The 24842-nt window shown below is 35.8% G+C and overlaps 1 protein-coding gene across 1 annotated transcript; it reads right to left on the bottom strand.

The window, feature by feature from the left end:
- Positions 1-13743: 13743 nt before the first annotated feature.
- Positions 13744-17398, bottom strand: LOC145045951 (BIIDXI-like protein At5g11420). The gene is made up of 3 exons (XM_078994242.1): positions 17234-17398; positions 15038-15550; positions 13744-14446 (listed from the first exon to the last, which is right to left on the bottom strand). Exons 1-3 carry the CDS (start codon positions 17307-17309, stop codon positions 13914-13916), a joined length of 1122 nt encoding a protein of 373 aa, XP_078850368.1. The 5' UTR covers positions 17310-17398; the 3' UTR covers positions 13744-13913.
- Positions 17399-24842: the final 7444 nt, after the last annotated feature.

Raw genomic sequence — 24842 nt, 5'->3', positions numbered from 1 at the left:
AACCAATGATGGTGATAAATAGTATCTCAATATTAGAAAAATGATATCGGGTAAGAAAAGTCTTTTGGAAAAATTACCCATATTGTCCTCCGGATTGTATTATACAAATATTAGAATGATTGAATCTCCTGCTATTGAAAATAAAAGGTATGATAACATCTACAAAGTTTGGCATGACTGGTTGGGCCATCCCGGATCAGTTATGATGCGCAAAATAACTGAAACCTCAAGTGGTCATTCCTTGAAAAACCTGAAGATTTTTTAAGATAATGAATTGTGTTGCATGCTCTCAAGGAAAATTAATTTCCAGTCCATCATTGAACAAAGTTTAGTATGAAAGTATTAGTTTCTTAAAAAGGAATTCAAGAGGATGTATATGGACTAATTCATCCAACACCATGTGGATCATTTATATATTTTATGGTTTTAATCGATGCATCAACTAGATGGTCACATGTGTGCTTGTTGTCTAGTAATAATTTGGTTTTTGCAAGATTACTTGCATAAATAATTTGCCTAAGGGCACATTTTCCCGATTACCCAATTATGAAAATTTAATTTGACAATGTTGGGGATTTTACACCATAAGCTTTTAATGATTATTCCATGTCGATTAGGACAACTATTGAACATCATGTTGCATATGTTCATACACAAAATGGTTTAGCTGAGTCGTTAATCAAACACCTTTAATTAATTGCAAGACCATCACTAATGCATTCTAAACTTCCTATATTGAAATGGGGCATGCAATTTTACATGCAACATCACTTATATGCATAATGACAACTAGTTATCATGAGTTCTCTCCTATTCAACTGGTTTGCGGTCAGTAACCAATTATTTACCATCCAAGGATGTTTGGATGTATAATTTATGTACCCATTTCTCCACCTCACTTCACAAAAATGGGTCCTCAAGAAGAATGAGAATTTATGTTGGATATGAATCTCCATCTATAGTAATATATTTAAAATCATCAATTGGAGATTTATTTACAACTATATTTGATGATTATTATTTTGATGAAACATATTTTCCAACATTAGGGGGAGAAATAAAGAAGCTGGAAAATAAAATCTCTTTAAAGGAACTGTCACTTTCAGTTTTAGATCCTCATTCAAGTCAATGTGAACTTGAAATAAAAAGGATAATTCATTTACAAAATGTAGCAAATCAATTACCAGAAGCATTTACTGACCCTAAGTGGGCAACAAAGTCTCATGTACCAGCTATACTTACTCAAGTTGTAATTGATATCCCAGAAGGAAGAAAAAAATACATCTGCAAATGAATCTTAGGCACGCCTGAAGCGTGGAAGATCAGTCAGTTCCAAAGATAAAAATTCTCGAAAATGAAATGAAGCAAATACAATTGATGGCCCAAAAGAGAAAACAAAATCTCTTGAAAAGATTAATGAAGCTCTAGAAGAGCCTAATGACATAACAAAAGAATATAAGGTACCTGGAAAAAAATGAAAATGATGAGATCTCAATAAATTATGTCATGACAGGAATAAGATGGAACCGAAATAAGATAGACATCGACGATAATTTTTCATATCATGTTCCGCGCGCGATTATAATGAAAATAAGGATCTTGAACCTAAATCTATTGAGTAATGTATGAATAGAAAATATTGGCCAAAATAGAAAGATGAAATAAATAAAGAGTTTAATTATATTACTCAATGAAAAGTTTTTGGACCTGTAGTCCGTACATCAAACAGAGTAAGAACAGCGGGACACGAATGGGTATTTGTGCGCAAAAGAAACGAGAAAAAATGAAGTTGTGAGATATAAAGCAATATTTGTTGCACAAGGTTTTACCCAAAGGCCCGAAATTTATTATGAAGAAATGTATTCTCCGGTAGTTGATGCAATTACATTCAGTTATTTTATAAGTTTAACAACATATGCAAAACTGGAGATGTGTCTAATGGATGTATTTACCACTTATTTATATGGTTCACTTGAAAATGATATTTATATGAAAATCCCAGAATGGTTTAAGGTGCCAAAAGCACAAACTTATAATTCTCGTGAAGTATATTTGGTAAAATTAAATAAATCTTTGTATAGATTGAAACAATCTGGCCGTATGTGTTTCAATTGTTTTAGTACATTTTTGTTGAAAGAGTGCTATAAAAATGATCCATTAAGTCCATGTGTATTCATAAAAAGATTTGGATTAGAGTTTGTGATAATTGTTGTTTACGTAGATGATTTGAACATACTTGGAACTCCTGGAGAATTGGAAAATGCCACTTCTTGTTTGAAAGAAAATTTTGAAATGAAAGATCTTGGTAAAACGAAATTTTGTTTGGGTCTTCAAATTGAGCACACCAAAAATGGAGTTTTTATACATCAATCTAGTTATCTAGAAAAGGTGCTTAAAAGGTTTTATATGGATAACTCACATCCATTGAGTACCCCGATGGTAGTAAGGCACTTAGATGCCAAAAGGACCAATTTCAGCATCATAAAAAACATGAAAATCTTCTTGTTACCGAAGAACTATATCTTAGAGTTATTGGTGTACTAATATATATTACTAATAATATAAGACCTCATAAATCTTTTGTCATAAACTTATTAGCAAGATATAGTTCTTGTCCAACAAGAAGATACTGGAATACAGTCGAACACATGCTTTGATATCTTCGAGGTACATTGGATATGAATTTATACTAATCAAATTCATAAAATGCGAAGTTAATTAGTTATGTATATGATGGATATTTATCTGATCCACACAAAGGTCGATCCCAAAAAGGTTATTTATTCACTTGTGGAGGTAACATAATTTCTTGTCATTTTGTTAAACAAAGTTTAGTTGCTACGTATTCTAACCACGCATAGATTATATCAAATTATAAGGCAAGTCATGAATGTATTTGGTTAAGAAATTTAACTCAATACATTTGCAAGATTTGTGGTCTAACTTCTAACAGGGATGTTCCAACCATACTATATAAAGATAATATAACTTGTATAGCTCCTTTCAAGGAAGGCTTTATCAAAGGAGACAGACCCAAGCATATATCACCAAAGTATTTTTTTTTTCACTCATGATCTTCAGAAAGAGTGTGACATCAACATCTAGAAAATTCAATCCAGTAACAACTTTCCTGATTGGTTTACTAAAGCACTTCCTACATTGAAAATTGAAAAGATGGTACGAAACATTGCTATGCGGCGCTTCAAGAAAATCAAGTGATGTGCTAATCAAGGGGAGTTGGAAACATATTGTACTCTTTTCCTTAGCTATGTTTTTCCCACTGGGTTTTCTTAGCAAGGTTTTTAACGAGGCAATTGTTTCAAACATCTATTATTAATCATGTACTCTTTTTCCTTAATAAAGGGTTTTCCCATGAGGTTTTACCGATTAAGGTTTTAACGAGGCATGATACAATCGTCATTCAAGGGGGAGTGTTATGAATTATTATTTAGTGAATGACTATTGGATTCTCCATATTCCCCCATTACTCTCCATAATTAGTGAACATTATAGCAAACATTATTATGAGTTTTATGAGTGTAGTTATGCACCACTATAATGAGCATTCATATCATACATCACCTTTCATCTTCTTTGTCTAGTATAAATAGTGAATATTATGTATTGTAAAGTTTGATGATTTCATCGCAAGTATTGGAAAAAAAGTTATCTCTACTCTTATTTCTTTCTTTACTTTATAATTTATATTGTTATTTGATCATATTTTATAACAATATAAAGAATTTCGAAATATGAAATTGATGTATTTTCATTCGGCGGGACCCTTTTCCTATGCCTCCTAAAATGTTTTTTTTAATATTTTATATATAAATCATATATGTTTTAACATAAATATAATCGCTGTAACAAAATTAATATCAATTAAGTTGGGGTGTGTATGGAGCGGTTTGGTTCGGTTATTGGTCAAAACCGAACCATAACCATTATGATTGGTTAATGCATTTTCATAACCATTGGGTATGGTTAATATTGGTTATGGTCAATGGTTTTTGTCGGTTAACGGTTTTGGTTAATGGTTAATATTGGTTAACCATAATGTTCAAAATAATATAAATGGCGAAAGTATAGTTTGCATAAAAAAATGAAAAGAGAATACAAAAAGTCCTCAACACCAATGTTTGTAACCTAGTTTATAGTAATAGAATAAAATGTGTACATTTGATACTCAAAGTGAGATAACGCATAGTCACATTCAAAATAAAAAACATTCAATAAAAAAGTATAAAACATTAAAAAAATTGACATTAATAACTTCATATATTGATAATTGATATTAACATTAAAATAAAGTCAAACAATAATACACGTTCAAAACGATTAAATCAAAAACTATAAAATAAAATAACTAATCACTTATATTACGTGTTATATTGTAACGACCCAAAATTTAAGACCAAAAATTTCTTTTAATAAATCATTACTTAAAGTAAAGTCATCATTCCAAAAGATAATATGAGTATAAGTTTTCAAAACACATGTTCATTATCAGAGTAAACATTCCCAGGCTGTCTAATCTATGGTGTGTGCCATGCGATCACCCCGAGAACTTCCCTCCACTACCGGAAGTACCTGAAACCAAAACTGAAAACCGTAAGCACGAAGCTTAGTGAGTTCCCCACCCTACCACATACCATGCAAAACCACATACTGCACATACTGGGCCACGCCCACTATCTTGGGCCTCACCCCCTACCTCGGGCCTCGCCCGCTACAACGGCCCCGCCTGGCTTCGAGCCCCGCTCGGATACAGATCTGTTTTACTTAGGCCTCGCCTGTCACAGGGCCTCGCCCGTCAACAATAATAACACATAAACATTTCACAACACATAACTAACACATACAACTGGTTCTGTCCTGAGGCCTCGCCTATCCTGGGCCTCGCCCATGTTCTTCTACTGATGAGTCATGGGACCCCGTCCACGCTCCTAATGGTAGTGAGGTACGGGCCTAGCCCACTCTCACTCCTGTTCTAGTTTGGGCCTCGCCCCTATTCGGCTACTAATAAGATATGGAACCCCATCCACACTCTGCTATTGGTGAGATACGGGACCTCGCCCACACTCACCTCCCTACCAGGCACATACATGTATCACACAGACAACAAGTATAACTATCATATAAACAATTCCTTGGGCACCCGCCCGCTATTACTGGACCTCGTCCTGAAAATAATACTAGCATACTGTGCCTAGGGCTAACCCCCGGGTCTTCTACTCATAACTACATGGGACGGCATTGTGGCCTTAGACCCATTCACACAAAGGGAAACTCACCTGCACTGGCTGAACTTGCTGATGATCTCACAAGCTGCTGCCCGACAACTCATGGAACTCCTGCTCCCCTTGCTCCCTGAACTACCAATATTAATGCAACACTGAGTCTATCTGACCCCCTAAAAGACAATCAAGTCAACCCTGGTCCAAAGTCAAGGTCCTGGTCAAAGTCAACCTTCCAGGTCAACCCTACTCGCCGAGTCACCCTTCTGACTCGCCGAGTTCAAAATGATCTGATTCCCTCCATTCGCGACTCGACTCGCCGAGTCAGTCCATCACTCGCCGAGTCTACTGATTTCTGAGTCCTGACCTGTCCAACTCACTGAGTCTCCACCCGACTCATTGATTCGAGTCTCAACTCGAAGGGTTTGGGGTTTCGCGACCTGACTCGCCGAGTCCAAGAACAAACTCGCCGAGTACAAAGCAATCTTCATATGACTCGTCGAGTTGTTCATCCCACTCGTCGAGTTTCTCCACAACTTCATGCTACTCGCCGAGTCCACTCAAAGGACTCGCCGAGTCCTTTCAGATCTCCTTACATGCAGAGGACATTTGAGTCATGCATGGACTCCAAGCTGTAGATCTACCCTTCCCAAGCCTATTCCACACGTAAAGTTGCAAACTTTACGTGTAAAGAAGGAGATCTAGGAAAAATATGCCATAAACTAAGGTTTAAGGCCAAGGGGCTTCAAAATCGACTTAATGGCTGATACTTTATGCTTCTCCAGACCATAACACACTTGGATCTGAAGTAGCAACTCCAGATCCGGCTTCTAACCCATAGGGGTGGCTAATCATGGCTTAAAAAGCCCAAAACTCACAACCAAAATAGATCTAAGGGAAGGAAATGACTTAATACCTTCAATACTTTAGAAAGGTTCCACAAACTCTAGATCTGAAGCAAATCCTTGAAGCTTCACTGCTTCCCCTCCTTCTTCTTCCTTCAAATCACCAAAAAATGGCTTGGAAGCTTGAATGCACAACAATGGAGGCTTAGGCTTCGTTTTCTGAACAAGGGAGGCTCTAAGGAACCCTAATGGAGAGAATAAGAAGCTTAAATAGCGCTCAAAGTCCTTGATTTAGGGTTTTCCTCGCACAGACCAGACTCGCCGAGTACACTTGGCCGACTCGCCGAGTTGGCTACTTCCACCTTGACCCGGATCCCGCTCGGACTCGCTGAGTCCCTCCTTGGACTCTCCGATTCTACCCTTAAATTAGGGCTTTTCTTTCCTTTCTTGGCCTTTGAAACTTTGGGTGTTACAACTCTCCCCCACTTAAACTAAACATCGTCCTCGAAGTTTAATATACTTTACTGCCGGCGATCTGCCTCCAATGCCCCACCATCCATTCTAACACCAGCTGCCTAACTTTGCTGGCCTTCCGTTCAGTCATTCGGACTAACGCCAATCCTTACCGATAATCATCTCGGGTGCATCCTGACCCTGAACATCCTGGAAACACAACTTACTCAACCGACAATCTTTCTAGATTACCGACTCTCACCGATTGCTGACCCAACACAACCACTAGTCTCTCCCAGCGACATTCGAAGAAATCCCGCCACCTATACTTCTCAATCTATTCTACCAGGCTGGCACTACAATATTTTGGGATTCTCAACCCCCTTATCTAGACACTAAGATCCTTACCAGGTCCCACCTGCACTGCTAAAACTCACGGGCCTCGCCCACGAGTCTCACCCAACCATACTACTGAGCAACCCTGCTCTCAGGTCTCACCTATACTGCTATCCGCATACGGGCCTCGCCCACGGGTCTCACCCGACTATATCCTAGAGCGGCCTCTTCCAAGGTCTCATCTCTCAATGGCTATACAGGCAACTCCATACCATTCTCATCCATTCCCCATTCCTGATCCCTATCTGAATGCTAGGAGATAAGGGCCTCGCCCCGACTCCGCCAACGAAGCTACTACAAAATGTTACGGCTACCCCGTAGTCTGACAATACTTCCACCACTGAATGCTAGTGAATGATACGGCCGCCCCGTAGTCTTACATCACTTTCCACCACTGACTTCTAACACGAAAACATCTCCTGCTATTTGACCTCAAGATCTCCATTCCGACTCACACGAGTCCTACATGCGACCCTTTAACCTGAATCACATACCCACCATTACCCTTTACACGCACGCACTGATGGGAAGTTCTCAAACTCCCAACCCTGAACTACTCAATCCGTCAAACGCTGAACTACCTCCTTTCCTTCTCAGAAACCATATACCCGATATGGATTTGCGTGCCCTTACCCTTATACACTCGGAGGATTCTCCCCCACTTCGATCCTGCTCACGCCTCGATGCTTAATGAAGAGAAATCCCAATCCTTGATACCATAATCAATCTGCTGAGGAATCCCAAGCTTACCATAGCTAAGGATCTAACCTGTCCATTCTAAAACTTATACGGCTCCGAACTAGCGAGACATACCGAGTCTCTCCAAGGCATGCTACAGATACTGCACCCTAAGTAACCTTCTTCGATACAACTCATCCCTTATTTACTAACCAATATCCAAGGTATGCAGATGGCATATAACTTGATCATAGTCAATCCACTCAAAAATAAAATACTCATACAGATAATGATGCAGAACCATAACAATATAATCATGCACAAAATAAAAGAACTGAAAATGGAAGTCGCATACCTGTAACGTCCGGCACTGCTCGCGTCCCCAAAGTAGCCATCGAAAAAGCCCTGCCTCCAACTGCAGGAGCCTCCATACGGACCTGACGGCCGTCTGTGATCCTCAAAGTTGCAGGGGCAGGTGTCATCACCCGTGCTGCTGGAAACAAACTGGGGCACTGTGCCTTCTTGTGGCCCCGTTGATTGCAGTGAAAACATATCAAGTCTGATCCCTAGGTAATGGTAACAGTACAATCTCTGCTAAAATGACCAGTCCGACCTCACCTGAAACAGCCAGACTCACCACCACTACCACTCCTGCACGCGCCTCCGTGCGTCCTGCCACAATTTCCGCATCGACTGCGGTCCTGATGATCCCTCAATCTTAAATCCGATCCCTTGGGCCTTTTGCCCGAACTCGCAGCTACCTGAACCTCATCCGGCTACCTCTTCCGGATCTGCTCCAAATCAATTTCCCTCTCCCTGGCCCGAGAAATCATATCTTCCAGTGTCTTACAACCGGACTGTTGGGTTTTGAGCAATCTAACACTTCCTAAGTGTGCATGCAACCCTAATAAACCTTGGATCTATGTTTGTCTAAATACATGCAAAATAATAATTTTCCAAGGTTTATAACCTATCTAACATGGCATGGGATACTTTTAAACATAAAAGAATTAGATGAGATTACATACCTTTTTGATGAGTTTGATTCTTAAGGAGTTTAAGGGCCAAGCACCAATAGTGTGAATGCCTCAAATGGAATCACAAATCACCACAAACTCTTGGAAAAATTTGAGAGAGTGTATACACACTATAAAATCGGCCACACACAAAACACACACAACTAGTTCACTAGTTACACTTAGGCACCATTTCATGCTCCATAAGCATGCTTATATAGTGTGCATGGTTAGGGTGAAACCTTAATAACCCATGACCTTTCCTTTTCCAAGGATCCATGGGTTAAAAGCTCCATAGATCATCCATGGACTTCCATATTAGCTTAGCCCATTAACAAATGAGTATTAGCCCACACTATATAAAATATAATAGCCCATAATCTAATTAGTCTTCCTTTTAATCTCTAAATTAATTCATAATTAATTTAAGACTAAAACTAATTAAATAACATAATCTCATATTAATATATTATAACTTATAATATATTAATAAACATATGTGTATAACTCTCATAAAATTATCCATAAATAGTTTGGATGAGATGCAACCCAAATGGACCATGCCGGGTCGGGTCAAGTATATACCAAATAAGTTATGGACTTAGACACCTTATCCAAAACGGACCTGCTCACGAACTCCCTAATGTCATCCCTCAGCATCTCATGATATCGTGCCTTCTTCATCTCCTCATCCGCGACATACTGCGGAACAAGAAGGGCTCTCTCCCTGAACTTGGCGGTGATCTCCGCCACAGTCTCAGTAGTCTGCGTCAAATCCTGAAACTCCCGGGCCAACTGCTGCACCTCAATAATCGGTGAAAACTCGGCTCTGAACCTAGCTGAGAAATCACTCCAAGTCATCGCGTCCAACACGGCGTCATCACCCAAAGCATGACCAATCTCTTCCCACCAATCCCTCGCTATGTCCTTCAGAAGACAGGAAGCGAGTCTGACCTTGTCCTCCTCAGGGCACCGGCTCGTACGGAATGCGTTGGCAACATCAGCCAACCATCTGCTGCTAGCGATGGGGTCCCTAGCCCCATGATAATCTGGTGCCCCGCAAGCCCTGAACTCCCGAAATGTCAAGGTACGCGCTCCCAGCAAGGCCATCATCTCAGTACAGAAGGCTCCCAGCCTCTCATCCAAAATCTCCAATATACCCTCCTTGACCGTGCCAAAGATCACAGGAGTCTGAGCTAGAATACTGCGCGTCACCTCGGCTGATATCAACTCTCTCATCCGTTCCTCGAGCTGCTCGGCCCATAAACCCGAGCCTAATCCCTCTCTGGCGCCTGATCCGCCCGCTGGTCCCTCTTGCAATGTCACCATACTGAAACATATAACATAACCATTATCAGAATACTCCTCACTGCTGCGAGACCAAACATACTCACTACTAGGTTCCCGGTCTTGTCTCGGCCTTTCCCGAATCGAGTACGGATCCTCTGCTTTTAGTAGTACGGGCCCATACTACCTTCCACATCTATCCGTACTTTCCTCAAGAACTGCTTTGACTCCACCAGGTCCCTTTTCTACTACTACTACTGCTCCCAGCACTACCTCATCCTAGGCTTACCCTAGGGAAACCTTTGACTCAACTCAAACCAGTCCTCAGCTGCTGAAGGCCTCCTCGCAATGCCAATTAGCCATCACCTAGATACCATCACATGTGACGAGGCTCAGATAATCCTTCAAGTAAAAGACTCGTTCCTACAACGGTTGGACTCAAACAAGAGCTGCGCAATAGGACCAAATCTAACACTCTGAGATTATTCAACCCTGATCACATGTGACGTGACGTATCCACCTAATGGCTAACTCCCATCACTTAGAATCCCACAATGCACAAAGCAAGCATCATTCAGACAAGGGAAAATCTAACCATAACATACTCAAGCAATCATATCCACATAGCAAGAATCTGAACTAGCATGCAACACAACTCATAAAATCAGGCACAACCTAATCAGGCTATCCTACTACTGTCTATTCAGCACTATCATGCAGATCAAAAGCACATATAACAGGCACATAAGGCATCCTCCCTAGATCCTTAGTCATAATCTAGCATGCTGTTCTATTAACTGATAATCAAACCATAAACTTGTATGGGTATTTTGGGGTACTTACTTGAGCTCAGTTGATTGCATGCACCACACCTCTTTTCTCTTTTCAAAGTTCTTTTCTTTCTGAATTCTTTTTACTTTTCTAAAACCATTTTCTTTCTCACAACTCTTTTCACAAAATTGTCTTTCCATTTTGAAAACTTCCTTATTCAATTCCTCAGTTTGAGTTCAGACATACCCGAGAGCATGTCCGAATCCCTTAAACCAAGCCTCTGATACCAACTTGTAACGACCCAAAATTTAAGACCAAAAATTTCTTTTAATAAATCATTAATTAAAGTAAAGTCATCATTACAAAACATAATATGAGTATAAGTTTTCAAAACACATGTTCATTATCAGAGTAAACATTCCCAGGCTGTCTAATCTATGGTGTGTGCCATGCGATCACCCCGAGCTCTTCCCTCCGCTACCGGAAGTACCTGAAACCAAAACTGAAAATCGTAAGCACGAAGCTTAGTGAGTTCCCCACCCTACCACATACCATGCATAACCACATACTGCACATACTGGGCCACGCCCACTATCTTGGGCCTCGCCCCTACCTCGGGCCTCGCCCGCTACAACGGCCCCGCCGCTCCAGGCCCCGCCTGGCTTCGAGCCCCACTCGGATACATATCTGTTTTACTTAGGCCTCGCCTGTCACAGGGCCTCGCCCGTCAACAATAATAACACATAAACATTTCACAACACATAACTAACACATACAACTGGTTCTGTCCTGAGGCCTCGCCTATCCTGGGCCTCGCCCATGTCCTGCTACTGATGAGTCATGGGACCCCGTCCACGCTCCTAATGGTAGTGAGGTACGGGCCTAGCCACTCTCACTCCTGTTCTAGTTTGGGCCTCGCCCATATTCTGCTACTAATGAGATATGGAACCCCATCCACACTCTGCTATTGGTGAGATACGGGACCTCGCCCACACTCACCTCCCTACCAGGCACATACATGTATCACACAGACAACAAGTATAACTATCATATAAACAATTCCTTGGGCACCCGCCCGCTATTACTGGACCTCGTCCTGAAAATAATACTAGCATACTGTGCCTAGGGCTAACCCCCGGGTCTTCTACTCATAACTACATGGGACGGCATTGTGGCCTTAGACCCATTCACACAAAGGGAAACTCACCTGCGCTGGCTGAACTTGCTGATGATCTCACAAGCTGCTGCCCGACAACTCATGGAACTCCTGCTCCCCTTGCTCCCCGAACTACCAATATTAATGCAACACTGAGTCTATCTGACCCCCTAAAAGACAACCAAGTCAACCCTGGTCCAAAGTCAAGGTCCTGGTCAAAGTCAACCTTCCAGGTCAACCCTACTCGCCGAGTCACCCTTCTGACTCGTCGAGTTCAAAATGATCTGATTCCCTCCATTCGCGACTCGACTCGCCGAGTCTACTGATTTCTGAGTCCTGACCTGTCCAACTCACTGAGTCTCCACCCGACTCACTGATTCGAGTCTCAACTTGAAGGGTTTGGGGTTTCGCGACCTGACTCGCCGAGTACAAAGCAATCTTCATATGACTCGTCGAGTTGTTCATCCCACTCGTCGAGTTTCTCCACAACTTCATGCTACTCACCGAGTCCACTCAAAGGACTCGCCGAGTCCCTTCAGATCTCCTTACATGCAGAGGACATTTGAGTCATGCATGGACTCCAAACTGTAGATCTACCCTACCCAAGCCTATTCCACACGTAAAGTTGCAAACTTTACGTGTAAAGAAGGAGATCTAGGCAAAATATGCCATAAACTAGGGTTTAAGGCCAAGGGGTTTCAAAATCAACTTAATGGCTGATACTTTATGCTTCTCCAGACCATAACACACTTGGATCTGAAGTAGCAACTCCAGATCCGGCTTCTAACCCATAGGGGTGGCTAATCATGGCTTAAAAAGCCCAAAACTCACAACCAAAATAGATCTAAGGGAAGGAAATGACTTAATACCTTCAATACTTCAGAAAGGTTCCACAAACTCCAGATCTGAAGCAAATCCTTGAAGCTTCACTGCTTCCCCTCCTTCTTCTTCCTTCAAATCACCCAAAAATGGCTTGGAAGCTTGAATGCACAACAATGGAGGCTTAGGCTTCGTATTCCTAGAACAAGGGAGGCTTTAAGGAACCCTAATAGAGAGAATAATAAGCTTAAATAGCGCTCAAAGTCCTGGATTTAGGGTTTTCCTCGCACAGACCAGACTCGCCGAGTCCACTTGGCCGACTCGCCGAGTTGGCCACTTACACCTTGACCTGGATCCCGCTCGGACTCGCCGAGTCCATCCTTGGACTCGCCGAGTCTACCCTTAAATTAGGGCTTTTCTTTCCTTTCTTGGCCTTCGAAACTTTGGGTGTTACATATATGGATAAAAAACAATCACTAAATAAAATCCTTCAATAGAACTATAAAGTCAAAACAATCTTTGATTAGGATTAACGGTGTCAGAAACCTCCGATTAGGATTATGAGTGTGAAGAATAAACTAATTGTGAATAATGTTTACAAGTTATAGAATTAGCCGATTAGGAATTACAACATTAATCAATAATCTCACTCAATGCATGATTGGAAAATTTTGTGTGTCTGCATGATATGCGTGATCATCCTTTGATGGTTTGATTACACGTTCGTCTCCTAATAAGTGACGATTAATGAATTATATTTTGAAATTTTAATGGGTCTTAAATAAGTTTGACTATATTATTTTATATATAATTCATAATTTTTACGTATTAAAATATAAAGTTAGTGGTTCGGTTAATAATGGTTCGGTTAACCTATAAAACCATAACCGAACCGTTTGTTATTGGTTAACAAAAATTAGAAACCGAACCAACGGTTTTTAAAACGGTTTGGTTATTATGGTTCGGTTATATTGATTAATTTGGTTATGATTCGGTTTTCTGGTTATTATGCTCACCCCTACAATTAAGTTACAATCGATATTTCGGTGGTGAAGTAACTATTGAATTTTGATGATTAAAAAAAATATTATAATACGAAATCTTACTTTAAAACATGTTTTTTTTTTTCTCTAATACACAACAGAAATAAACATCACATTACTATAATAACACAACATGCTAAATAAACACCATAGGTGACGATCAAACATCCCCACACGATAGTTTCCCGATTCTTCAAAAGAAGTAAAACAAATCAAGCATGTTTAGCATATCGGACGCCAATCAATCTAACATCATCGATAATTGGACCGCAGAGAGACCCGTCAGTCTTCATCTGATAAAACGTACTCAAAAACCTAACTCTGGTACGTGTAGTCACAGCTCTAAACTTAAGAACCGCCTGTTTGTACCCACCCTTGCCTTTTGATTCATAGGGTACCCTAAGCGTGTTTTTACCTGCAAACGCCTCTACAACCATTGAGCCTTCACACGCGTTGTTGGCATCCCCAACAACAAAAGAGAGTGCGTATACTTTACCCGCAACAGTCTTGACTACTTGGGCAATCGCACTTTCTTTTCCAGCTATTAACTCTACAGCTCTTTTGCCCTTAGGGATGGCAAAGTGTTCAGAGTCTAAATACTTCACGGCCTTTAAGGATTCTATCATCCAACCGGGGAGTGGGGAATGGTCATCCTCGATATTTGGAGGGATTAAAACACCACCGACATCTGTCTTAGGTAGCACAAACGGACCTTCCTCGAAGTCTCCATTTTTCAACATATTAGCTGCGAGTAACAAAAAGAAAATGAAAATTAAGTCTATTTTTCTTTCATATCGGACATGAATCACATGATTCATGTGTACAAGTTAAAAAAATGTTAAGTAAAATGACCAAAGTAGTTTGTGTCCTCTCACCAAAGGATATTTTTTGAACATTTATCATAAAAAAGCCATCCATTTTGCGATTTTTTTTACAAAATAGCATACCATTTCGTGAAAAACAATGTAATTTCAAAAAAGAAAAAACCGTGATAGGTTTAAAAAAATTTGTAGTCGGAATATTTATAAAGTAAATTCAAGAAAAAAAAAAAGACACTTTATCAAGTCCACTTTACAAAATATGCTTATTTTTTAGTTAATGTTCAAAAAATGGTTATTTTTCGATATAATTCATTAACCCTTAAAAAGGGCATACCATCTTGTAGCGGGTCGTTTTAAACTCGTTTCAAGCCTTGTGGAGATGTGATGCAATCCACTAATAATATTTTAAGGTGTGTCAGGATTTTAAACCTTGAACATTCATTAAATATTTTACGCCTCAACCACTGGGCTTCAAAATTGTTAGATAAATGATTTAAAAGAAATATTTTTCTTACTGTTGGTTCTTCTAGGTGGGAACAAGGCCTTTAGCGCAACCGAATCAATAAGAGGGCCACAAGCCGGATCTTTTTCAACACTCGGGTTATGAATAACAATCTCAATGACATTAGCCTGAGCCAAAAACCCCCATGCATACGTATCCCAACCATTGCTACTATACATCGTCTGCATCGGTAAAATCCCCCAATCATTAGGCTCCGAATTTGGTGACACCGAAACATTCAATTTCTCCTCTTGTGCACATGTTCTAGCAACATTAAATGTGATAGAATAAAACAACCCCTTTTTCACATTCACTTTTGTTTTTATCGATGCATCTTCTCCTAGTCTCACTGCGTAAGCACCATCGGGAACTACTAACAACATGTCGCCTTGTTTTTGGCCTGATTTTATGTACTCAACGAATCCCGTGAGTTCCCAATTTGGAATTGCTTTTGGATCGATTACTTTAGTCCCTTTCATTTGGTGAGGTTTTGGGCCATATTCGAATTGACCATTTGGTAATATTCCTGGAATTTAAGAGGATTTGTGTGTTGGAATTTGGATCATAAATCATAAGATATGACAAAATGAAAGAGATCTAGGATTTACTCTTTTACATGAGCATTTTAACTTTTTGCTTTTTTTTTCAGCAAGTAAGAGAAGAAGTAAAGAAATTGACAGAGCATGTTATCACGTGGATTGTCTAAAGAGCACGTGATGAGAGGGACTGAATGTTTTTGTCCTTTTCTTGAAAGGTTGAAAAGATAGTAACATGGGTTCTTCAAAGAACAGGAAAAGAAAATGAAAAATTAGGTATCTTGAGAATTATAGTTTCCAAATCGATTTTGACAATAAATATATTAATGCGATGATGTGATTACAAGACAATTATAATTGTATTCATTTAAATAAAGCTTATTGTATCTCAAGTACTTGTTGATTTTAAAATTACATTAAAGTCAATATTCACAGAAAATTTGCACCTTGTAAAACTGCGCACTTTCATGTGGTGATGGCCTACAGGCCAACTATAGAGGACACAGGCTTTAGCGAATTTTGGAAAGAGTAAAATTTGGTGGTAATAATACAGACCTTAAGAATATGATCCCTTGATTCTAGGGATATTTATTTATTCATTTTATTATTTTATAAAGAAGGAATATCAACAGAAAGATATTAAAAATAATGGTAACATGAAACCCTCAAAAACTATACACGTTGCATAGGCATGGGTATTGATATGCTAACAATGTGACCACGAGCATGGGCACCAAGATATATGTCGATACTATTATGAATTTCATAATAAATCCAAATAACTAATGTACAAATATTTTGTTGTATACTTATTTTATTAAACGATGTATCGTATAAGAAAATAATACGATAAATATGATATTTCATGAGACATAAACTTTATTAAATTATTAGTAGGACAATCTTTAGAATACGAGAATGACAAAACGATATATTATATAAATAATAATATCTAGAGTACTAAGGTTTGTCTTGAAACTTGAAAAGATTTGAAAATTATTTCATATCTATTTTGCATTTATTGCTTTGAAATTGGACACACCAACTAATAGTACGACATAGTTATATCTTACAGACTCCTTTCTATATAACTTTGAATGTTATTTTTTTTAATGTAAAAAGTATAAAAGAGGTCATATTTTATAAATGCAGGTGAGACGTTTGAAATTGAATAACGCCTATTATCCTAAATAAAATTACCATATTTGAATATTTTCGTAGTAGATCAAAATGGTGACATCAATAAATTGATTAATAAAGCATACATTATTACGTGTAATTACTTATAAAAATAAATGAAAGTAAGTACTTGATAGATCTTCAGAATGGTGTAGTAGGTTAGCAGCTAGTAAAATCATAACAAATTTGTACAAATTCAGCATCATGTTGTACTACCTGATTCACATTCTGGAAAGTAACTTTCAAATTTAATTTAAGTTGATAAAATTCTAAATATCATTTCAGATTTCAAAACGTAATCATCGATCGCGAAAACCTCATTGTGATTTCAAACCAGATAAATCGATATGTAAGCTAACAAATCATTTCATAATCAAAGCGAATAATATGTAACATCAATTCATGATCAACAGCTTCGCATTTCCTGAAAACGATAAATCTATCGGCGAATGGAAGGAGATTTTAGTTTCGTTATTTAGAATCGAAGAACTCACCATCAGTGAAAGAGAGAACACCATTGGAAATTGCGCATAGGAGCAGCACCACTAAGATCGCAGAGAGCTTCTGCATTTTTCTGTTATGGAGAGAGAGAGAGATAGAAAAAGAGAGAAGGAGGAGATGAATGTTTCTAGTTTAGTGTGAATATGGATGAAGGGGTATGCACTGCTTTATATGTATTTCTGTCGATGGAAAAGGCTTCTGATTTTGGTGATATTTACATGAATTGCCACCGAAGCTTTCCTGTCTTGGCTCGTCATGTACACCCCCACTTCTTCTTATCTTTTACGGCTGTTGCACCAATTTTCATGAAATTTTTATTCCTAATCATTTCGTGTATTGTTTTTTATCCTATAAAAGTATTTGACATGATTTAGTTTTTTATTTTTATTTTTTATAAACATATACACAAAATAAACTTTATTACATAAAAATATTATTCTACATGTGAATGTATAATAAATAAAGTATCACAAAGTAGATCTAATTTAAAAAACAAGTGTTATAGATCTTACAAAAAAAAAAAAAGTTTGTATATTTACTCCTTTAACAAACATAGGGATTCATGAGTAGTTTATTAGATTAAGAGTTGTTTATTTTAAAAAAAATAAAAATAAAAAGGCACTTATTGCATTTAGACCGGTGCCATCCCCAGATAGGTACTGTTGTGTTGGGTACGAAACTCTATTACAGCTCGATTCCATGTGGCCTTCAGTTTTCTTGAATTCCCGATTTTTTAGAGAGAATTAAGTAATTGTTTTTAGAGTGAGTAATGATGTTACGTATATGACTAGTGTTATAAATGCTTTATTAAACTGATCGCGAGACATATAGCAACTAAGTGAATAGTCACTTTTAATCCATACATCGAACCCATAAAGTATTTATTAACCAATCTGATAGTAAATGATGCGGTATTTTATTGCATATATACTCTTAATATAAAAAATAAAAATAGACACTTTAAAATATTTTTATAAGTGATATCACAAAATTTCCTTTATTTTTTTTTATAAAATTGCAAAAATGTCCTTGTGGTATGCAATTTTTTTAGGGTTTCAATCGAAACCTGGATTTTTTTGGATTCATGGTCCTTCTGGCCTAGTTTGTACGTAGAATTGGTCCCCCAACTTAACTTCCGTTAAGTTGTTACTGTTAACCCCCTCATGTGCCTCGCACATGAGGGTATATTAGTCTTTTTACTTATAAAAGACCATTTTTGCACCTAAAAAAATATATCCCCATTTAAAAAAAATATATATATATATATTTATTTATTTTAATAATTAAAAAATAAAAAAGCACACACACACACACTCTCTCTCTCTCTCTCAACTCAAAACACAGTTAAGAACATATACATACATACTCCATTTTTTTTTCTTGTTGAGGAGATATCTGATTCCATAACAATAGGAAGAATGGTGAGCTCTTCTGGAATCGTTCCAATGAGATTTTTGTTAACAAGGATGAGTATTTGAAGCAATTTCAAAGCAAAAAAACTCAGGGGAAATCAAACCTGTGAGCTCTATCTTTGAAAGTTAACAATGGTGATGTTGCCATTGTTGCACGTAATCCCAAACATGAGCCTCCAACCAACAATTCACCATTGTTATTCCTTGTATCAAATGCTATGATTTTGTTGGTTGACTGGAAAACCAGAAAGAAGAAGCATATGGTGACTTTAGTCGATGAACACACACTTTTTTCGAATATGTACCCTAACTGGGTGCGATTTCTGGTACACAAGAACATAAATGACAATCTTATGTTCGCTAAATTCAAGCAACAGTAAAACAAAAATAACATAAACTTACAAGACCTGTTGTTGTGAATAGATGGTGGAAGGTGAAATCGAACAGGGAGATGATCCTGCAACTTCAATTACATAATAGTGATGATAGGTTGAACCGATTCCAGATGCATAAAACATGATTTAAGAATAAATGATACTAATCTACAACAACGATGATTTCATATACACAATGGAGATGATGTTCCTGGTGGCGAAGATTTAAGAAGCAAGGTGGAGACGTGACTTCAGTAACAAACCGGAAGGGCCAAGGTGGAAGGGAAGAGGCAAGGCAGATCGGCGACTTCAGGGGGTGTTTTGTTGTGTTGTCGACGGGCAAAGGTGGAGGGGACAACCGATCTTTGGAGAACCCCTTTGTGGTTCTACTCCTCGTCGCCGACAGTAGCAAACCGGAAGGGCCAAGGTGCAACATCAGTCGACCGTCAAGCAGATCTATCGCCTATAATGAACGATCATGGTGGTGATGTGGCTATGAAAAAAAATAATGGATTTCATCTCTGCTACCGGCTTCAACGAAAATAAGTTTTTGTTCTTAAGTTCTTGAAAACCCAGAAATCTTAGGTCAATGGTATGGAGAGAGAGAGAGAGAGAGAGAGAGAGAGAGAGTGATAGAGAGAGAGTTTTTATTTTTTAATTATTAAAATAAATAAATAGATATTTTTTTTAAATGGGGATATATTTTATTAGGTGCAAAAATGGTCCTTTATAAGTAAAAATACAAATATACCCTCATGTGGGAGGCACATGAGGGGTTAACAGCAACAACTTAACGAAAGTTAAGTCGGGGGGGGGGGGGGGGGGACCAATTCTACGTACAAACTAGGCCAAAATGATCATGAATCCAAATAAGTCCAAGTTTGGACTGAAACCCCAAAATAAATGTATACCACATGGACCATTTTTGCAATTTTGTCTATTTTTTTTATAAACCTTTTAGATTATTTTGTTGATCGTGTTGTAATCGTACAGACTTATAATATATTATGAGCAGTAGAGTTCTGATCTAGGAAAATAAAATAAATAGAAATAACTTATACCTTAACAAATATATATATATATATATATATATATATATATATATATATATATATATATATATATATATATATATATATATATATATATATGGTTAGGTTTATGTGAGACGATTTTATTTCGTTAGACCGTAAGGTGCAATCCTAACTACTCATTTAGTAGATAAAACAAAAACATTTTTAAAATGTAAAATAATTGAAAATTTTCTAAAATTTTTTTTCCAATATTATTTTCGAAATATATATTTTTCAAAAAAAATAAATAAATAAATAAATACCAAAAAAAATAATAAATAAATACATTTTTTTTATATATTCTAGTACAATATTAGATATCAAATAAATTTAGTAGAATATTCTAACATTTTAAAAATTACATTAGAATATGTACAGTGTAATATTCTATTAGAATATTTCACTTATTTTTAAAAAAAAAACGAAAATTCTTTTTATTTTATTTTATTTTATTTAGGTAAATAAAGTTATGAAAATAATAATTAAAAAAAGAATTTTTGAAATTTTCCTATTATTTTGCATTTTAAAATTATTTTTATAATTGGTTTCACGGACTCATAAAATTAGCATGGTCTCAAATAAACCTGAACATATATATATATATATATATATATATATATATATATATATATATATATATATATATATGGATCCGGTAAGAAATTTTTTTTTGTATGAAGGTAATTTTTTTTTTTCGGCTTATTTTTTTGGCGAACAAAATAAATGAATCATTAGATGAATCAATAATAACATGATCATAAAAAAAATCCCGAAAAAACATTTCGATGATTCATTTTTACGATGATTTTGTTGATATTCACTAAAATTATCATAAAAGTGAATTTTTTTCTTCATTTACCTAAAAATGAATCATAAAAGTGTTTTTTCTGGATTTTTTATCTTTTGAATCATCTAATGATTCATTTTATTTTTTCCTAAGAAAAAATGTGTATAAAAAAAACTTGTTACCTTCCTACCAAAAATTTCCTTCTTATTTGATCTTGACTCTCTCTCTCTCTCTCTCTCTCTCTATATATATATATATATATATATATATATATATATATATATATATATATATATATATATATATATATATATATATATATATATATATATAGAGAGAGAGAGAGAGAGAGAGAGAGAAAGAGAGGTAGATTCAAATATTCTAACTGATTGTTATGTGGATATAGGAATGATTGTGAGCCAATTATTTCAAAAACCTAAATAAGGGTAGTTTAGTCATTTTGTTTTTGTAAACTAAAAGTAAATTTCTATAATTTTGAAATATCCCTATTTTCACATCTCTGATTTCTATATCTTTTACACCTTTATCATCACTACACCAGACGATCAATTCGACCCTCTAAAAAACTCTAGAATCGTGACACACACATTCGTATCCATCATCACCATCATCATCATTATCTCTCACCATTGTTGCTTCTTCCTCTTCCATCTCAACTGTCAGCTTCATAGTTAGTGATTGTATCTATCTTCCCCAATCAATTGTAGCAGGTCGGCACGATAACCCTCCTTTCCGCCATCATCTCCCTCATTTGGCCTGATCAAGGCACCAAAGGAATTCATAAAACCTTTGATTCCCCTGTCTTGCTCTACTGGTAATAATCCATCGTCGACTGCACAACAACACCAAAGAACCCACCAAGAAAACCTATGCCGGCTTGCCTCCACCTTGCTCTAACCCCTTTCCAACGACCTGCTACCCTCTGCCAGCACTCCACCACCAGTCAGTTACCGCCTCCAGTAGAGCTTTCACCTCCATCAACGCTGTCATTGTCGCTTTTCAATTCCATCAAGCACTGGAGTTTCTTTGCTTTAATCTTCTAACTAGGTTTTTTTTTCCAATTTTCTTGAATTCCTGATTTTGCTTTGCCTTTAACAAATAGAATTTAAAGTTTCATCTTTTTTTAATTTCAATTTGATGTTTTTGGGGAAAATAGTTTTTGGGGAAAATATACATTCGATCAGAACGATGTTTAGAATGATGTTTTCATTCCAAATCAGAACCTTGAACTGGAACAATTGTGAGATTTGTCTAAGCATTTAGGAATAAAAGTAGCTCTCAAGCTACATCTTATGTATTGTAGATTTATCTATGAACATAATCTTAATATGAAGAACTTTAGATGTTAATGAATAAAAAAATTGTGCATTTCTTATGATTACCGGATACTATGTTTATGAGAAGTATTAAAACATTATACCAATATTGATTTACAGGTACATCACCATCCATACATAGTTACATACATCGTTTTCCTTACTTCCTTCCTTTGTTCAAATTGTAGAAAAAATTTGTGGCCTTCTGAATTCACAAATTGGAATATGCTTTATCTCCCGAGAATGATTCTAATAGATTCCATCAAAGCAGTTTTATTGTTTATAACTGAAATATTGACAATTACACAGAAGCATTTGATGCAATTTGTTTTTATTTTTGTACAAACATTGCTGAAGTAAGGTTATAAATTCTTTTGAAGCTATAAATTCTGAAAGAAATAACATCAAGTAAAGAAAAAGAAGCTTGGTGAAGAATGAAAACTCGATTTGAAGCATGGTGAAAAATGGAAAGTAAGGCAACAATATTCGTTCAGAATGGATTAGCATTTTTTTGTCAGAATGATTAGCAACATATATTCTATCATAATGTATTAGTGTTTTACTTCAATTTCAATGTTTTATTCTTAAAGAATAAATGTAATGGTTAACGATTATTACTTATATTCTTTCCGAATGAATGTGATTTATGTATGTTCAAAGTTGTATTTGTTAAGAATGAATGTAATTATTGATTTTAAGATATTAAAAATTCTTTTCATATAAAATTTGTATTCATTAAAAATTATTAATCTTGACAATATATGTTTATAGTATTCTGTCTTAATTTAATGTTTTTTTTCAAGATGATCATAAACACATTCTTTTATAATGTCCGAATTAATATATTTATTATCCAAAAAATCATATTTTTCAAGTTTGGAGAATTAATTATTCCTTAAAATCTACAATTTTTCTTTTTTAAATTTATATTAATTGACTAAAATACCCATAAAATGAAATTAGGTGGTATTTTTATTTATCTTTAATTTAATAATATTTATTAATCATTTTATTAAAATAAGTAAAATAATTGGCACAAATAATTAGTTAGAGTACAAACACACACACACACACACACACACACATATATATATATATATATATATATATATATATATATATATATATATAGAGTCAAGATCAAATAAGAAGGAAATTTTTGGTAGGAAGGTAAGAAGTTTTTTTTTCTACATATTTTTTTCGCGAACAAACAAAATGAATCATTAGATGATTTATTTGTAAGATAATTCACAAGAAAAAATTTTCAAAAAAATATCTCGATGATTCATTTATACAATGATTTTGTTGTTATTCACTAAAATTATCATAAAAATGAATTTTTTCTTAATTTACTTAAAAATGAATCATAAAGATGTTTTTTTTGGGAATTTTTTCTTGTGAATCATCTTACAAATGAATCATCTAGTGATTCATTTATTTTGTTCGTCAAAAAAATATGTAGAAAAAGAACTTCTTACCTTCCTACCAAAAAAAAATTCTTACCGGATCTATATCCTATATATATATATATATATATATATATATCAGGATCGACCCAGACGGTGTGTCTCCAGCGGGACCAAAATTTTTGGGCTATGTAGTCTCTCTCTCTCTCTCTCTCTCTCTCTCTATATATATATATATATATATATATATATATATATAGATCCGGTAAGAAATTTTTTTTGGTAGGAAGGTAAGAAGTTTTTTTTCTACATATTTTTTTGACGAACAAAATAAATGAATCACTAGATGATTCATTTGTAAGATGATTCACAAGAAAAAATTCCTAAAAAACATATTTATGATTCATTTTTAACTAAATTAAGAAAAAAATCACTTTTATGACAATTTTAGTGAATAACAACAAAATCATTGTATAAATGAATCATCGAGATGTTTTTTTTGAGAATTTTTTCTTTTGAATCATCTTACAAATGAATCATCTAATGATTCATTTTGTTTGTTCGCGAAAAAAATATGTAGAAAAAAAACTTCTTACCTTCTTACAAAAAATTTCCTTCTTATTTGATCTTGACTGTATATATATATATATATATATATATATATATATATATATATATATATATATATATATATATATATATATATATATATATATATATATATATAGACACACACACACAAAATTAACACTAAATGATTTTTAGGGCCTAAAGTTGGTTTAAACTCAAACTAACTCAAAATTTAAACAAATTTGCATGCTTGTTATTTAATTGTACGCGTTTATAGTGAAAAACAAATGATATTTTTTTTTAATCTTTATGATATTTGTCTTTAAGGGGCCATTTTTATATTTTCGCCTCGGGCCCTATATATGTTTGGACCGGCTCATATATATATATATATATATATATATATATATATATATATATATATATATATATATATATATATATATATAGTGATAGATTATTATGTGGATGGACAACTATTGTGCGGACGTGTGGACAGTGCTATTCTATGTGAATTATTAAAAGAATAAGTTGTTTACTAATGTGATTACGTTCAACCTCACACAATTATTTTCATTTCCATGTATTCTCACTAGTTCTTATTTATTTTTGTTCCCACGCATCGTTTTTCACTCCTTTTCAT

The sequence above is a fragment of the Lactuca saligna genome, chromosome 5, assembly GCF_052625555.1.
Source record: "Lactuca saligna cultivar CGN05327 chromosome 5, ASM5262555v1, whole genome shotgun sequence".
Taxonomy (NCBI): Eukaryota; Viridiplantae; Streptophyta; class Magnoliopsida; order Asterales; family Asteraceae; genus Lactuca; species Lactuca saligna.
This window is presented reverse-complemented; position numbering and strand designations above follow the sequence as displayed.

What these genes read in the sequence shown, in the direction of transcription:
- LOC145045951 (XM_078994242.1), bottom strand. Translation starts at nt 17,309, where the DNA reads ATGCAGAAGCTCTCTGCGATCTTAGTGGTGCTGCTCCTATGCGCAATT. An exon ending in TGTTCTCTCTTTCACTGATG is followed by an intron (nt 15,551 to 17,233) that starts GTGAGTTCTTCG and finishes CTTAAATTCCAG; the next exon opens with GAATATTACCAAATGGTCAA. An exon ending in CCCACCTAGAAGAACCAACA is followed by an intron (nt 14,447 to 15,037) that starts GTAAGAAAAATA and finishes TGTTACTCGCAG; the next exon opens with CTAATATGTTGAAAAATGGA.